The sequence below is a fragment of the Melospiza melodia genome, chromosome 6, assembly GCF_035770615.1.
Source record: "Melospiza melodia melodia isolate bMelMel2 chromosome 6, bMelMel2.pri, whole genome shotgun sequence".
Lineage (NCBI taxonomy): Eukaryota > Metazoa > Chordata > Aves > Passeriformes > Passerellidae > Melospiza > Melospiza melodia.
The window spans coordinates 57,393,659-57,410,671 of NC_086199.1; the positions used below are offsets into that span (position 1 = coordinate 57,393,659).

Below are 17,013 nucleotides of genomic sequence, written 5' to 3' on the forward strand. Positions count from 1 at the left end.
ACAGGCACAAAGGAGACATTGTGCAATCTTGTTTACACGTGTGTGCGGCCACAGAGTTTTGCAGAGTGTAGTGTGTGCTGTCTAGAATTTGTGGTTTGGCTTTCAATTTAATGTTTCTAGACAAAATGCAAGATTTTCTTTTTTATGCCTTTGCAAGTTTTAGTAGCTGTTGGTTTTCTATGACAGAAAACAATTGTCATAGAAAATTCTGACATTTTGGTTTTTCTGCTGGAAGAAGAGATGGGAAATGAGGATAACAAGCTCAGAATATCAACTGTCATGGAGCTGGCATGCGAGTTATATTAAAGCACCAAAACTGAGGAACACTGAAGCCATTTCTAAAAGGCAAGACAGATTACTGAGGAAAAGTTCCTTGTTCTGTTACAGCTGCAGATGAAACTGTAAAAGCAATGAGTGACTCAGTGACAATGTAAGTGAGGCACTGCTATAAGTGCATTTGCCATAGCAGTGTGAATGCTTTAGCACTTTTTCCAAGAAAAGCATGCTGGATTTAATGCTTACCATGCTGAAATGCTGCTGAGCTCACTGGGCTTCAGAAAGAGAATACACAGGCTGATTTTGTCAGTATAAAGTCACAGAATGAGGAAAGATAAAGAACTCAAAATGCACCGAGGTGAATGAACAAAGATGTGTGCTGAGGGTACCTGTGTGTGTCCTAATGTGCTTCTGCAGGTCTCCTGAAGTCTTGAAGGACTTGGTGCAGTTCTCCTCGGTGCAGCGATAGGGCTTCTCCCCGGTGTGCGTGCGCACGTGGCTCTTCAGCCCGTACCCTGGGGACACAAGGGTGTCAGCAGGGCACCAGCACACAGCCAGGACACTCAAGGGTGTCAGCAGGGCACCAGCACACAGCCAGGCACTCAGCAACCAACACAGAACCACTGCACTCAAAGGGTGACACAAAGGCACACCACCACCCAGCAAAGGGTGACACAAAGGTGTCAGCAGGGCACCAGCACACAGCCAGGACACTCAGCAACCAACACAAAATCACAGCACTCAGCAAAGGGTGACACAAAGGTGTCAGCAGGGCACCAGCACACAACCAGGATACTCAGAAACCAACACACAATCACAGCACTCATCAAATATCAACAGCAATAGCTGGGCTTGCTATTCCACTCAGCAATGTTGATGAGTAAAATTTACTCTTTCATTCTTTGCAAGCTCTTCCTTCTACCCGACAGAGCAGCAGATCTCTAAGTAACAGTTTAGAAATTCTTAGATTCTTTATTTTTTATTGTTTTATTTATTTCCATGATTCTTCTCTTTCCCTTCAGAAGGATAAACTGCAATTATGTGGACAAATATTTATTCTGCCTTCTGAAGAAGCCATGTGCTGTGCATTCCATTGAGTTTTTACCTCTTCCCACTACTGTCATCAAAATGATATTTAATTATTTGCTCACAGGAAAAGCAATAACTACAAAAGTCAGCAGCAAAATCACATATACAGGTGCTAACCAAGAGCAGTCATAGACACTCATTCTCGTTAAGATTACTTTTAGGAACTCATCATCATCAAAAGCTCTACCAGTCTGAAGTGAACTTTGTATCAAGCCCTCTATAAATTATTTTGCAATGGGCATTTAACCAAAATTTGCCTCTCAGCACTTCACTGAAAAGATAGTGACTAAAGAAGCCTGAAACAGCCATTTTAGAAAATGAACCTGAATGTCACTTGTATCCACAAGTGACGTATAAATTTGTACAAAATAAAGTCTGTAAGAAAATGACATCTGCTTTAATTTCAGTGAGTTCTCCCCAAAACAGCTGAAATTCCTGTTCTTGATGTTTTTTAAAGCATTAAGCATTTTAACCAAGCTGAGCATTAATTCACATTTATATCTAAAATAAACTCAATTTCATGACTCAACCCAGGAGAGTTCTTTACATTTAAACCAAAGACTACTCAGTACTTAAAGTGAATTTGGCCAAGGCAAGGATTGCTGAACTACAGCAGTACAATGGCTCTGATCAAAAATACAGTGTTTATAAACAAGCAGCTGTTTATAGCCATACACCAGTGTGTTGCAAAGGAAGAGAGTATTTAATGACATAGTTTTGAAATCCCTTTACAAACACTATGCAATTAAACTTAGGTGCAGCCCTTTAAAAGTGTGCTCGTTTCCCTTTTGATTCTTTGCATCAGTATTTATTTTGCTTGTTTCTATTCAAAGCAATTGTACCAAATGTATTAGATCAGATTAAGTTATCTCAAAATATCTTATTAAAAAACCAGAGTCTGACTTTTCTAAGCATGATACTAATTTACATTCCAAATAAAAGAACAAAATTTGAAACAAGTTTTGTTCTTCCACTTCCTTCCATGTTTCATTCCTCATAATTGCATTTTGCACAATCAAATTCCATCTCAGGGAGAGCATCATTTATGAGCAGAGTTATCTGTACAAATGGGGAGTTCCCTTCATGATAGAAATTCAATAAAGAACACTTAAACTAGCATCTTCTCTCAAAGTTCCTTTCAAATTTAGACCAGAAGATCAGGAATCTGCCCCTAGCCTAAGGTTCAGCTTTCTATTATCACCTCATTTAACTTTTGCTATTAGTTTAATGGTAAGAAAAGCCTATTTTTAACATTATTTGACTGTAGATGACAGGAGAAGAGTGAGGGAAGTGTTGAGTGCTTCACCTCCTTCCCCCTTCAGTAAGAGTTAAACCTCTCTGTCCTTTCTACTGCTACACTAGATGAAAATGTAACTTTTTTTTCCAGTTGTCCCAACCAACTCAGCAGTTAAAAAAGGCAATATTAAAAATTTAGTTTATTCACACACAAACACTAACAAGCAGGAGGAGTTAGTCTGCACAAGATTACCTGTTGCAAAGGCTTTGCCACATCCAGGATGCTCACACTGGTATGGTCTGTCTCCTGTGTGAGACCTTTCATGCACCTGTTGACATCCAATACAGTGACTTAATGAAATGCTGTATCTGGTTACTTCAGCACAGAAACAGCTCATTCTCAAAGCCCACATATTTTATTTATCTTACTAAGATTCACATTGAAGTGTCTGTTTATGTCAGCGATGAAAAAATAATGAAATATGCTAACAACATTTTCCCTAAAACTAAAGATGTCTCTTTGCAAGGTCTAACCTGATCCTGCCAGTCAGTTTGGCACAAAACACTTCTGTAAATACATGCACAGTTGCCATCATGCACTACACTAAAGACAGGAGGTAAATATGCCTCAGACCCCACTCTCTATCTGATTTTTGACTCCAATGAATGCTTCCAATGATGCTCTAATAGTGCATGAAGCCTCTAGAGCAAGGACATCATTTTAGCAATGACTCCTAAAGCCAGCCACTCACTGGCTCCTGTGGTCAGAGACAAAGCAGCACTGTGAGCAGGTTACCTCATCAGCAAGGGACTGTGCCAGCCTCAGCTGGAATGTCAGCAGCCCTAGACCATTCACCATTTCAGTAATTCCTTTACTTAATTTAAAATAAGGAAGAGAATTAACAAGTCACCATCTGTGAAAAGATGTGCCATCTTTTCACTCTGAATATTAATTTTGAAGAGTGTCACTTTGTACTATGATGGTGAAATATTTCAAAACATGGAATTTTTTCATGATCATGCATACATGTAAAGTTGATAAAACAAATGCTGGATTCCAGAATTTCTGTGACACTGCTGGTAGGAACAACCTCACCATGCTGGCAATGAGCAGCTGAACATGATCCCAGAACACAAAGTAAACTCAGCTGAGCACCACCAATTACTGTAAAATCAATCCAATAAACATCTGACAAAACAGCCTCATTGCAACTGGCTCCCTTTCAATTTCTATTACTTTTAACCACATAATCTTTCCAAAAATATCATATTTACAAAGTAGCAATGCACATTTTACATCTCCTCACCTTAAGATGGTGAGCTGTTGTGTACAGCTTTCCACAGCCGTCATAATCACAGCGAAAGGCTTTCTCTCCAGTCTGCTGAGATTTTGCAGTCACTCTTGTTCCATGTCCTTGCAAGACAATCTTAAGGGAAAGAGAAAAAAAGTTTTAAAAACTCCAACCACATACTAAAAAAAAAAAAAAAAAAAAAAAAAGACCAACCAAAAGGGATCAGAGAAGTTACACACTTCATTTTGCTATCAAGCCAGAGCTGATTTTGACAGGTTTCTTTTGTTTCTCTTTGCTCTGCTATGCCATGTATTTCTGAGCCCTCAACAAATAAACTAAAAATAAATAACTGAAAACCATGATGGAAACTGTAAACCATTTATTTGTACCTAGCAAATTTAAAAGCTTGCATTAATTAGTCCAATAACAAAGACAAACTATTTTAAATATAAGCACAGTGGTAAAATGACCAAATTAGTAGACAAGTCATAGGTGCTAGATCTGTTCCTAAGGGAAATTAGTTATAAATCAGACCACCTTCAAATATAAGTTCATGGAAAGGCCAAACAATAATTAAATATCCTTAGAATGAGCATTTTTTGAAAATGAAGTAAAGCATTTTGAACTTGGTCTGCCATGCATGCACTTTGATCAAACTAATTGGAGCGTTGTGAGCCAGGTTCTACTCTCCCTTGTGGCATGACAAGAAGAAAATAAACAGCACAGCTTCAGGAGGCACCTGAAACCCGTTGCACAGGCTCCTTTCTACACTGACATGCAAGAAACATGAAAAAAACCTGACATTCATACAGAACACAAAGGCAGCAGCCCAAACATCAGCACTTGCACACAACTTGGTGCAAAGCAGTCGAGACTGTTTTATACAGTCTGTCCTTTCAAATCACCTCCCTTCTGTTACAAATCCAATTCTATTCCAAACTGTCAAAAGATTTCACAGGGTGGATGAGGAGACAATACTCTCAGCAGAAAACAGAGTCAGCTGCAGCAGGTTGCTCACACCATATCCAAACAGTTTCTGAGTATCTCTGAGGTTGGAGACTCCTGAAGTCTGCTCCCTATGTTCACATTCCCAACTAATTCTTTTGGCAACTGAGGCTCTGCAAAGTGGCTCCCTTTGCTCAGCAGCCTGCTCAGACTGCCCCTTGCCATCCCTGAGCTCCATTCCGCTCCTCCTGTGCCCTGCTGTGATTCCTTCTGCAGATACCGAGGAGGATAAAATTCCCCATGAGGCTGTGGGCCTGCGCACTCCAGGCTTGCTCCACTTGTCTGGAGAAGGCTTCATCTTCCTCCTGACCATGACCTTGTGCACAGTCACCAGCTCAGCACCTGCTCTGGGCTGAGCCACCTCCCATCCCACAGCCCTGTGCACTCCTGCTGTTCCCAGTGGAAGGGCAGCTCCTGCTGCTCTCCTTCCCAGCTGGCCCTTTTAAAGAGCCTGGATCCATCATCACAGCACTTCAGCCACCTGAGCCCCCAGCACAGCTCCGTGCACCAGGGAGACTGCAGCAGCACACACCTTTATTTCCTCTTCCAGAGAAATCACACATTTCACTGCTAACACCTTTCCTACAGATCCTTCAGAGACAATGGAATAACCCTGTTACCTTCAGAATATTTGTAAGACTAAAGGAGCAAAGTTTAATAAAAAAACTTTTAATCAGCTGAAATGTTTAACTCCATCACTTCAGAAAGTCTCCTCTGGAACCACAGAGAAAAATAATCTGGATCAAGAAACCATTACTGCTACTACTGTTTAACCTATGACAGCATGAATCACAGAAATCACTTCAATACATTAAGGATCATAAAGAACACATTTGGTTGAGAACTGAAGCACTAATTATTTTTTTCCTATCTATATCTCTACTACTATTTCTCTGTTGTTCCAGCATATAAAAATATTCATATAAAATATGTGTATACGTGCTAAGTTCTGCCATAAAGCTCAAGTATGCCAAAGTTGAAAAGAAAATGAAAACAATTCTGTAATGTGCTGATATCTGCAAGGAAATAACCAGCCATAATCCTACCAATATTAAGATGGATACAAAAACTGGGAAGGAAGCACCTTTCTAATAATGTGGAACTTACTGAGAGGAACTGTGTGCTTCAAATACTTTTAAATAGAATGAATAAATAAAGAGAATTTAAAACCCTGTATTTTTAGGAGATCACAAATGCATCCTGATCTCAGAAAGGTAACACAGGAGAAAAACAAAGATCTTGGATCAGATTTTTCTACTACATACATAAAAGCAGAATCATATAACCAAAGTGTGTATTATGAGCAGATAGGTATGACAGGTTTGAAAGGAAATAGTGAGATATCCATTTGGGCACACAGAGTCTTTTGTTTTCCCATGTAGAAATCACAAAGAGGTTTTATGCTTTTTTTCTTTGCTGAAACACCTAACTAACCACATGCAAGTCTGAGTGACTGCTTAGCAGTGTGACATCTGTTCTATGCTGTTCCCTGTGGAATTAAAAAGTTTATAAATATACACCTATTTAATTCTGCATCTAAGTGTGAGACTATTTTATAAATTATAGATTAATACATATGAATACAGAATGAGCTCCAAGTAGGTATCTACTTAAATCAAGATATAAGAATGATTTCTATTTTTATACAGAACTGATAGCTGTGGGCCCCTTCAACTGAAGGCCAACTGTAGTCACCTAATAAGGGTCAGAATTTGAGCCTAAGCCTCATTACCTTTTGGAAATATCAGATCTTGTTTTGTTTGGAACATGCAGTGCTCCACAGATTGGCACATTTCCATATTGCACATATGTTGCCATATATGTATAAGATAAAACCACATTCAGTTTGCTTTGGGGCTGAAGCCAAAATCAATATTTAGGCGGATACTGATTACAAGTAATTCTGCTTAATTGGCTCTTACTTCAGGTAAAACCAACAAAACTTTTATCTTACTTCTCCTTGAATTTTGCCTTTCATTGGAGTTGTACCTCTATTCCAACCTACAAGTGCAAACCCTCTAAATTTCTTGATTTCTTTTTCTGGAACATGGTCCAATACAGTAAATAATGCAAGTATTAGTTATTCTCTCCTTCCACAGTCATGCCACACAGGCAAAAGTGAAGTGTCTGCAGCTTTAAATATTGTGGGATCTAACTTGTAAAAGATAAAAATAGAAAATTTGAGGTGTGAGAGGTGAGCCTATAATTATTCCTTTCACAGATTATGTATTTTGAACTTGGAAGAAGACATTTTTCCTCCTTGTCTACTTCATTATTTCTTAAATTAAGCAAAAAGGCGAAAAAGTTTGCCCAGAGAAGCCCCATTCTCAATGCAGTGACTTTTCAATTTTTGGTTTTGTCATCTGAACATGTGAGGATATAGAGTTTTTAGTGTTATTTTAGTTGTATATTTGAAGCCCAGGATATATTTTTGTCTTTTTCTTTAATAAAATACATTATAATGCCAAATACCATTCTCCTTACATAATTTTATGGATCTTAGGGAAAAAAGCTTCAGACTTAGTAAGCTGCACCTGTATTTTCCATTACCCTTTAAACTTTTACATTAATCTTTTAACATTTAAAGGTTTGTAAATTCTGTGTACAAACAATTTGGATCCAGAAGAAGTTGAAGTCTTTTTCTCTTCTTTAAGCATTCTCTAGGAGCAACACTCTTAACTACTGATTCTTTATAAAACCTGCTGTAAAGGTCAGGGACCTTAACAGGGCAAGTGGAATCAAAATAAGTCATTCAAGAGAGAGAACAGTTCCAGACCTATGCCTGGAATGGTCTCTCCTAGCAGAAATTGAATAACTGAGACAGCATTTTTCTGCTTTAAATACTATCAAAAGTCAGCTCCTTCTCTGGAAAGAACTTCTGAAATACTTACACTGTTATTGAAGAAATACTCAGGTCAACTTGAAAAATCTTAGAAAGCCAACCTAATTTTTAATTACCTTTTAACAGGAAAACCCCCTAGACAACAGTAAGTATTAGAAGACCTTTTACAACTCTTGTGACAGGATCTTGTACAGAGTGAGATATTATAATCCATCTGTATTATTTGAAATCTACAACTTCTGAAGGGTAGAAGCAAACTATAGCTCATGGCTGCAGGACTCCCTGTCATGCACCTTGCTGGGCAGAAAAGACAAAAGAAATAAATATATTTAATTATTTTGTATTAAGAACATACCTGCATTTTTTTATCTTGTTCATTTTCACCTATAATTCCTGTGCTACTAACACTGTCATTTCCATCAATAGACACCTGAAAAACAAAATTGAAATGGGAAAAACATTTACACCAGTTACTTTTATTCATCTGAGAAACAGAGTTCCTGAGACAGCTCCTGGGTTTATTATTTCATAGCTCTCTAGCTCCCTCTTGGAACATGGTTATCCCATAGTACATCAACTTACACAAAAATCACCACTTGCAGCACCTGCATTACACAACGGACCAAGTGAGCACAGCAAAGTTGTTTTATAACAGGCTAGGAAAGACTGCAAGAACTAAGGATGTTAAATTAATAGACTGACAAAAGTATTACAATAAATCAATAAATTTAACAATACTGAGTTCTGACAAAAAAAACCCAAATCAAACATATATTTATTTTATAACAAAGATATCTCTCTCACTCCTAGTTAAGCAGAATGTATTTGTTTAAACAGCACAATTCTTTTTGAATCAAAATACCTAAGACAATGTGTTACATCTCAGTTTGAACAAGTCAAATTACAACTAAGCAAAGACTTGGGTATTGCTACATAGGTTTGTTTTTAAAGACAGTCTCCAGGAGGAGAAAGGTATTGCTGTTTCCAAGGAGCTCACAAAAATATTTGAAAGACTGCTGGATGTTAATGTGAAATTTTTATTTAAATAAAAATGTAATTAACCAGTTTAAAAAAATACCCCAAACTCTCTCACAAGCAGCAGCTCAAAGAACAGCATGTTACTGGTCACTATATAAAAAATGAAAGTATATTTTGCATAGTTTCCCATCCCTAAGTTGTCTCTGCACTAACCACAGGCATCCACAATAATCTCGGCCTCCATTATATTCAAGGCTAAGACTGATGCACCAAAGCCTAGTCTGAGTGATTTTATTCTTCTCTAGAGCAGTTTGGCAGGACCCCTCCCTCCCAAGAGCACAGCAGGCTCTGAGATCACTGGGGTTGTGTGCAGCACCTTGCCCACAGCAGCAGCCCCAGCAGTTTGCCTGGAGACTGGCAGAACTCATCCCAGGAGAGGTTTTCACACTCCCTCTCTAAATTAGACCATTTACTTTTGGGGACTGAGCTACAACAGTAATAAGGAAACTGCCCAAACAGAGGTAAATTTACATTACGAAAAGATTGAAAAGAGTGTCAGAAAGCAGGTGATTTTGGGGTGTTTTTTTCAGAGGGAAACAATAGCTATTGTGGGACCATCTCCCTCAGAATTTTTAAAGGAAGAGGAGAGAACCTGCACAGAAGGGAGATCTGAATTACTTCATCCTGAACTTCCTGTTGTTGGTAGAGAGAAGAACTGCTGACATGAAATTAGAACTTGATAAACTATTGGAAACAAATGATGCCAAGAGAACTTGTGTGCACGTGTTGAGGCAGGCACAAATCCCAGTTCCTGCACTCTGCCAGCAGCTGGGATGGCACAGGAGAGCAGATTATGGAAGGCAAGGATGTGCTGTAACCTCTTCACCATTCCATCACTGAGAGCAATGACCTTTTCTCCTCTGGGAGGATGGTGCCATTGACTCAGCCCAAAATTAGAGGGCTCAAGTTAAGTCTGCATGTGCTTTGCATGTTGTGGAAAGTGGCACTTTCCTGCCTCAAGAAGAAGGGAGGACAATGAAAAATGTCCATGTTCCACCACTTCCAGTGAGCTTCTGGGGAGTCTGCTTGGGCCTCTTTGTATGATGAACTCTCTTATATTCTACACTGGCACCTTGGGCACCCCACTGATCTTTCTGTTTCTGCCTGTTGCATAGGACAGGGAAACAAAGAAGAACCACCACTCTCCAAATTCACCTTTCTTTTCTTTGCCCTTTAAATTTCAAAAAGAAAGCCTTAAAAGAACCAAACAAAAAAAGACACCCAACTTTAAACTTCTCTTTAGCAGTATTGTAAGAATTCTGGAAGGATTCCAGGGCAGATCTTTGAGCTCCTCCTAAAATAATCTCCTTTATGCTAAAGAAAGGTTTAGTCTGCCTTCAAATAAAAACACAAGGGCACCTACATTGAGTCAAAGTAAAGGCCATACCACTGCACCATTTCAGTTCCACCAGCAGCCAGCAGCAGATGCTGGAGAACACTAAACAAACAGGCCAAGCATGTAGTGATGCATTCCCCATAATATTCTGCCAACCTCCAAGCAATTTGTGGTTTATGAACTTCCTGAACGGGTTTTTACCTAATAGCCATGGACACATTTTTCTTCCATGAATTTATCTAATTGCTCCTTGAATCCAAGGACATATTAGTGTTCACAATATCCTACAAGCAGTGCTTAACTTGGAGCTGTTTGAAAAAGCATCTTCATTCTCATTGAACCCATCACATGAGAGCTTCACCTGATGTTTCCCAGTTCTGAAACTGGTAGCCAATGACAAGGCATTACTCTTCTTTGGGCTACCTAAAATTTTATAAAATCCTATCATATACTTACCTTGTGTATTTAATTTCTTCCTGTACCTTTCTCAAAGTGTCTGAAACACCAGCTATGAAAAGAGTACCTTGCCTCACTATGAAGAGTGCACGGACATGGAGAAGAATCACAAAACCACATTTCCTCTTTTAAGAAAGATACAGGGTTCTGACCATTGAGCTAATATTTGGTTTTGTAACAAAAAAACCCCATAAACCAGGTGTAGTGCTTGGAAACTCACTTCTACTGACTGTCTCCTAAAGGTTCCAGCAGTACCAGTCAGAATAAGTTCTGAGATGAAAGCTTAAAGAAAACATTTTTTCCTAAGCAAACGCACAAGTGCACTACAGGAAACAAATTCATATTACAGAATTAGAAACCCCATATTGAGTTAAATAGGATGAAAATGCAAATTTATTTGCATTTCTTCTGTTTCTTTTTCACCTTCTCAAAACATATATATATATATATATACATATATCTATCAGAAATTATGATTAATATAGCTGCTTGTTAAGAAGGGCAAAGTTGTGATTGACTTAATCAAAATGAAATAGTACCTGTGGAATGTATAAAAGCTTGTGATTACAGCTCAATTAACATTGAATTACCTTTTATTTCATGAAATCTTAAAGCACAGCATCACAACACACTTGACTGCCTGCCATAGGATCTCTCAATTCTATTAGAGAGAAGCATAATGAAAAGAACAGTGAATAAGCTATTTAATTACCCTAACTGGCCTCCCAGATTTTGACAACTCTCTGTGACATTAAGAGGACAGACTTTAAAATATATTCTGCTCTTTTTCCAGAGCAGTACAAGCACTGATGGCAATTATCCAACAACTGGGACACAGCTTAACTACAGTCATGGAAGTTGCATCACCCATTACCATACTTACATCATGCTTTACAGAGCCCAGGAAAGTGAACAACATGAATTTTGTGCATCCTACTGCATTTTTACTATTGAAAATATAGATCAAAGAAGTTTTTTTCTGAACTGATTGTCTTTTCTACACTTCATACCATGTGTTGTCCTTGCTCAGTACACCAGGCCATTCTCTTCCCATTCAGGGAAAAAAATTAATCCAGCAACAGTGCCTGAACAAGAATAATTCAACTTTGTCCTTCTTTGCAAACAGTGTTCTTTCAAGAGACTCCTTTACAATGCTTATAGAATAGAGAAGATTATCATTTAAATGTCTAAATGGCTTTCTAAATCCTACTCCAGTTCAGTGTTCAATCTTTTCTCCTTTTTATGGAACACTATGCACCAGAGCTGCTCAGGACAGTGAAGCACTGTCATGACAATTTGGTGTTTTCTAGGAGTCTGAAACTCTCCCAGTTACAATTTCATTTCTTAAACAATAGTTGGCTTGTGCTGTGCTGCCAGGTATGTTGTGCTGTGTATTTTTTAAGACATGATGGCTAGAGAAAATGCCTTGCAGAGTACCTTGGCTGCATACTGCTCCAAAGCACTGATGGTGTCAGGGTCGATGGCAGCATCTCCTGTGTGCAGTCCTGCCACTGTGCCATCAGCCTGGATGGCCAGAATGGTGTCAGACTGGGGCATCTGCACTGTGTGGTGGATGTAGGCAGTGGTTCCATCCTCCAGCTGCACAGCCTGCAGGGCACTCTGGTCATAACTGTCTGAGGAATGATATTGCACAGTGTTAGGGTTCTGACAGGAGCAGCAGTGTGTTACATGGGAAACTACTGCTCTCCAGGAGGTGTCTCCTGAACTCATAGACACATATGAAATATATGGAAAATAGAACCACTAGTATATGAGATATATAAACACTTAATACTGTGAATAACACAGGAATTTGTTTTCAAGAAAACACCTCCTATAGTTTTATTTCTACACTTCAAAAAGTTTAAAAAATTATATTGATCTAGTTTTATTTATAAAGGAAATCAGGAACACAAATATACTTTCCATTTCAAATCCACTTATAATAAAATGAAAATAATATACCAGATCTATTGATATCATTACTTCAGATTTTAGAATTCATAGATCTCACGTTTTAAGAAGAGCAAATATGCAAAAGAACTACAAAATACAAAACAACTTTTAACAAAAAAATTCCATATTACATTCTTTCCTCTTACTGTTGTTGGTCGTAAAATGTAATTGTCACACTGGCTTAAACAGTCTTAAAATATATACTTGATCACTTTTTCTAGAGAAGCAGTACCATTTCCAAGACTAGTGTAATCATCTTCTGCAGAAACATATGTTATCTGGAATAACTACATTTGCATTCTTGACACATTCTTAAATGTGTCAGCTGTCACATCTTCTGCCCTACTACCTAAAGGTATAAACTCACTTTAATGTGATCCTGGGATAAATAAACAGTGAAATACACTGGGTTTGATTTCATTTATAACTGTTATAGGAGGCCCAGGTCAAGAACTGAAACATTCATTTCAACAATTTTCGGCTGTCAAAGTTAAAGCAACAAGTAATTCACACTGGGAATCCCATAAAGATGATAGTTTTTAGAGAGTAAAACACTGAGTTAAACACTGCTGAAGTTGTGTTGGACACTGAGGTGACAAATGGCACTTGGCAGAGCAGTTACCTTTTGAGGTGTGATGGATAAATGCTGTGGTTCCATCCTCCAGCTGCACCGCCTGTCCATCCTCCAGGCGCAGGCTCTCCCCTGCTCAGGAGAACAATTAGAGACTTCAGAGACTCCTTAGATGGAAAGATTAAACACTAAATACCCAGGATTACAAAATACCCAAGATCTCTTCATGATCAGTTCCATTAAAATAAGAAATCAAGTAATTAACATTCATGATAATAGCTTAACAGCAATATTTATCAGTAATACATTATTTTAGAACATATTTCTTGTATTATTGCACTCACTGCTTTTAGGCATAGGTACATGTTGAACATAAGCAGCAGAACCATCTTCTAATTGAATCACTTGTCCATCCATTAATTTGCCATCTGAAATACACAGAATATTGTTAAGAATTCTAATTGTGTAACACATCACAGTTTTAATACACAGTAGATACTTTCTAGATTAACATATAAATAAAATATCAACAAGAAATAATGTTTGGTAAATAGAAAGCACAGCATGACTGTACAGAGTTTTTAACATTCTGGGATTAAAAAAGCAGAAAAGGTCTGCTGTCCTATTTGTTAGGCAGAATGTTGATATCTGGGTTTGAACAATAAAGATCTCTTCACTTTTGTTTGACTCATTCTGAATTTCATCTTTACATCTTATTAGCGGCAAAACAGAAACATTTATTTTATAGCATTACCATAATTCCCCACTGGAATTGGAGCTTCAGAAACATTGTACAGATTTTGCCTGACTTTACAATGCAAAGAGAGGGTTAGAAAGGGGAATACCACTTCAGTGGCCATCAGCTGTCAGTGCTCCGCCTACCTTTAGAATTGTGCTGGATGTAAGCAGTGGAGCCATCAGCCAGGGTGACTGCTTGCAAACTTACACCTTCCATGTTTTCCAAGTTGTCACCATCTAGCAGGGAAAAAAGTTCACCTTCACTACAACCAGCATGGAACCCTAGAAATCTCAGCTAGAGACCTCCATAAATTAGGACATCTTCTCAAGGCACATTGATTTGACAAATAAGAAGAATTCTTATTTGTAATTCTTACTTGCTTTCTGGTTTCTAAGCCTGAGACATGTACTAGGGTCATAGATTCTAGATTTTGCTCTGTAAACATGACAGCTAAATGTTATTTTCCTTAACTAAAAAAAATACAATGTCACTGAATAAATAACTACAAAGCTGAGGTTTTAGGAGAACTATGAATTAAATCATCAGAGCCAACAGTGAAATAATGACACACATACTGTATTGATAATTTTGTTTTGTACAAACTACTTGTCATTAATACACACAAAACTATTTAGATTAAAATGCAGATTTGGGAGAGAGTTTCTAATCATATAAAATCATAACAAAGCTGTCAGGAAACATCAAGTTTAAGCCAATTTCAAGTCATTAATCTATCTTAAAACTCAATTTGCTTAATACATACTTACATATCAACTGAATTTACAAAGTATAAAACAGTAAGACTACACAGAGAATAAAGTCAGATTGTATATTTCATATATTTTTGGCACATTTACATTTCTATTATCTTAATTAAAAGATAATTTCCATCTAGAATTAAATTAGTGATTTTGATCAATTTCCATCTAGAATTAAATTAGTGATTTTGATCAATCTCAGTTAACTGTTTTGTGATGGATTTTTAATTCAGAATAAACAACATGCACGTCAGTGCTTTATCTGAGTTTCAAAGAGAAAAGACATAATAATGTAGAGGTATTTTAACCTGAAGGGTCACCTTGCACAGCTACAGCTTCTGTCAGACACAGAGTCACGTGCTGGGCCTCCATTCCTCCTCCAGAAAACTCCGTCATTCCCTGAGAGTCTCGATTGATCTGAGCTAATAACATTGTCTACCTAGAAAGAAAGGATTCAAAAATCAGAACACTGAAATACAGGGCCATAATCTCAGTTAATTGTGATTTTCATACAGCTGCTACAAATATTTTATGTTATGTTTTGCATTAAATAGCTGCAAAAATTATTGATTTATCTGGAAAATACTTTGAAAGAATAAGAGTTATCTGAAATAGATAAGTATTTTACTTTATTTAGCAATTAACTTAGATGTTAAGGACTTCAGGTAGCAGTTATTAATATGAGGTGCATCAACCACATTTAAATTTCAGTTAAATATAAATGATTTAACCAATGTACAAAGACTAATGGTGGTAGTGACAGTACAGCTAATGATACCTATTTGTCCCCAGAATTGAAATAAAGCTGACAATTCACCCATAGTCACCCATGACAACAGCAGGGCTTTATCTGTATAAATCAAAGATCTCTCCAGTGCCAGTAAGAGGTTTAAAAACAATGACACAGTGCAAAAGTCTAACTGAACAATTCAACTATTTCCCTAGATTTTTCCAAAAAGGTTTCTGTTTAAAGAAAAACAAAACAATCTATCCTTTAACATAATGAAGCATCCCATGATAAAATTTGTTAATTAGACAAAAGGCCAGTGATCAGGGAGTGACTGCTGTACCTCACAGAACCAGACAGAGCCATCCCTTTGCATACTCACATTTTTACCCAGGCATGTTTTACTATGGGAGATCACACCACAGCTTTTAATCTAGTGTGGTTCTATGACCTGCTGGTTTATAATTCAAGGCTGAGAAGAATAATCTAGGGTGTTTAATTTATTTATTATTACCTTTACAAATATATTTAGCTATTGTTACCTCTACAGTCCAGATATCTGCTCTTGAATGAGCAATTCATCAACAGTCTCAAAGACCACTGAGAAAATTGTACTTTTCTCAAAACTAAGGAATAAGAAGCACAAGATTAGACCATGCAGGTACTCTAGTGTGCCTACAGTATTTAAAAAGGTTGCCACACTAATTTAGTAGTTGAAAACTACACCCAAGCAGTATTTTCCAAATACATCCAAGTGTATAAAGTGAGCCAGACTTCTTCCTCGAGCTACAGGCTCAGTTTCTTATTTCCAGTTAATGGAACAGATACAGGTGAACAAAGGAAGTGGAAAGCAAGGGTACCTTTGGGAAAGTTTTAAGCCCTCCTGTCTTTTTCATATGTTACACTGAAAATCATACAAAAAAACCCTATAACATTACTAATGATCACTACATAATTCTGTAAGAAATAAGGCTTCCAAGATTCATGTCCTCATAACTTCTCCCTGGAACATTAAGGAAATTAAAATACTGGCTTGCAATAAGGAATTTGAACCTTGAACAACTGGCATCAAAAAGATACAATTAAGAGAGAAACCAAAATATAATCCAAAACGGGTGTGAGGTGACTTTTTTAGCATCCAAGAGAAGATGGGTAATTCCTCCCAACATCCTTTTCAGGAAAAAAGCTTTTACAGAAAATGAGGCCTCTAAAAGACATGTAATACACATAAAAAGGAGAAGCCATCCAGACTAAATTGCATTTATAGAGATGTCTCTGTAGAAAATGAAATAGGAAAATTTGTTTGGATACTATAATCTATGACAAGGAACTATATGAGGATATAGGAGATTCTGAGTTCAACTTTTTCCTTGTCCATGACTGAGTTTGGAAAAGTAACTTCTTTTCCTACTACTCAGTTATCATCCCCCATCTCAAAATAGGCAGAAAACTTTTACTTAGGAAGCAGTTTGCTCACAAACCAAAAATCAGTCATGATGTAGCTACAGAGTCAGCCTGAGCAGTACAGAAGCAAAGCAGCCCAGCATTCATGGACTATGCAGCAAACAAGATCAGAAAACTGTTGCAGTTAAAAAAAAAAAAAAAAAAAAAAAAAAAAAAAAAAAAAAAAAAAAAAAAAAAGAGAGAGAGAGAGAAAGAACCCCCCCCCCCCCCAAAACCCAACCAAACAAA

The 17,013-nt window shown here is 37.5% G+C and overlaps 1 protein-coding gene across 2 annotated transcripts in view; it reads right to left on the reverse strand.

Annotated features, from left to right (window-relative positions):
• The window catches only part of ZNF143 (zinc finger protein 143), a 38,104-nt gene that overhangs the window by 11,412 nt on the left and 9,679 nt on the right, over positions 1 to 17,013 (reverse strand). The window contains exons 2-10 of one of the 2 annotated variants that reach the window (XM_063158489.1): positions 14,915 to 15,033; positions 13,980 to 14,072; positions 13,442 to 13,525; positions 13,149 to 13,229; positions 12,008 to 12,204; positions 8,096 to 8,170; positions 3,909 to 4,028; positions 2,855 to 2,930; positions 666 to 791 (exon numbers count right to left, since the gene is read on the reverse strand). In XM_063158489.1, the coding sequence (XP_063014559.1) occupies positions 666 to 791; positions 2,855 to 2,930; positions 3,909 to 4,028; positions 8,096 to 8,170; positions 12,008 to 12,204; positions 13,149 to 13,229; positions 13,442 to 13,525; positions 13,980 to 14,072; positions 14,915 to 15,026 (964 nt within the window). In that variant the 5' untranslated portion in view covers positions 15,027 to 15,033. Of the gene's footprint in view, positions 1 to 665; positions 792 to 2,854; positions 2,931 to 3,908; positions 4,029 to 8,095; positions 8,171 to 12,007; positions 12,205 to 13,148; positions 13,230 to 13,441; positions 13,526 to 13,979; positions 14,073 to 14,902; positions 15,034 to 17,013 lie in introns of both variants that reach the window. The other variant, XM_063158487.1, reaches the window with a different exon arrangement.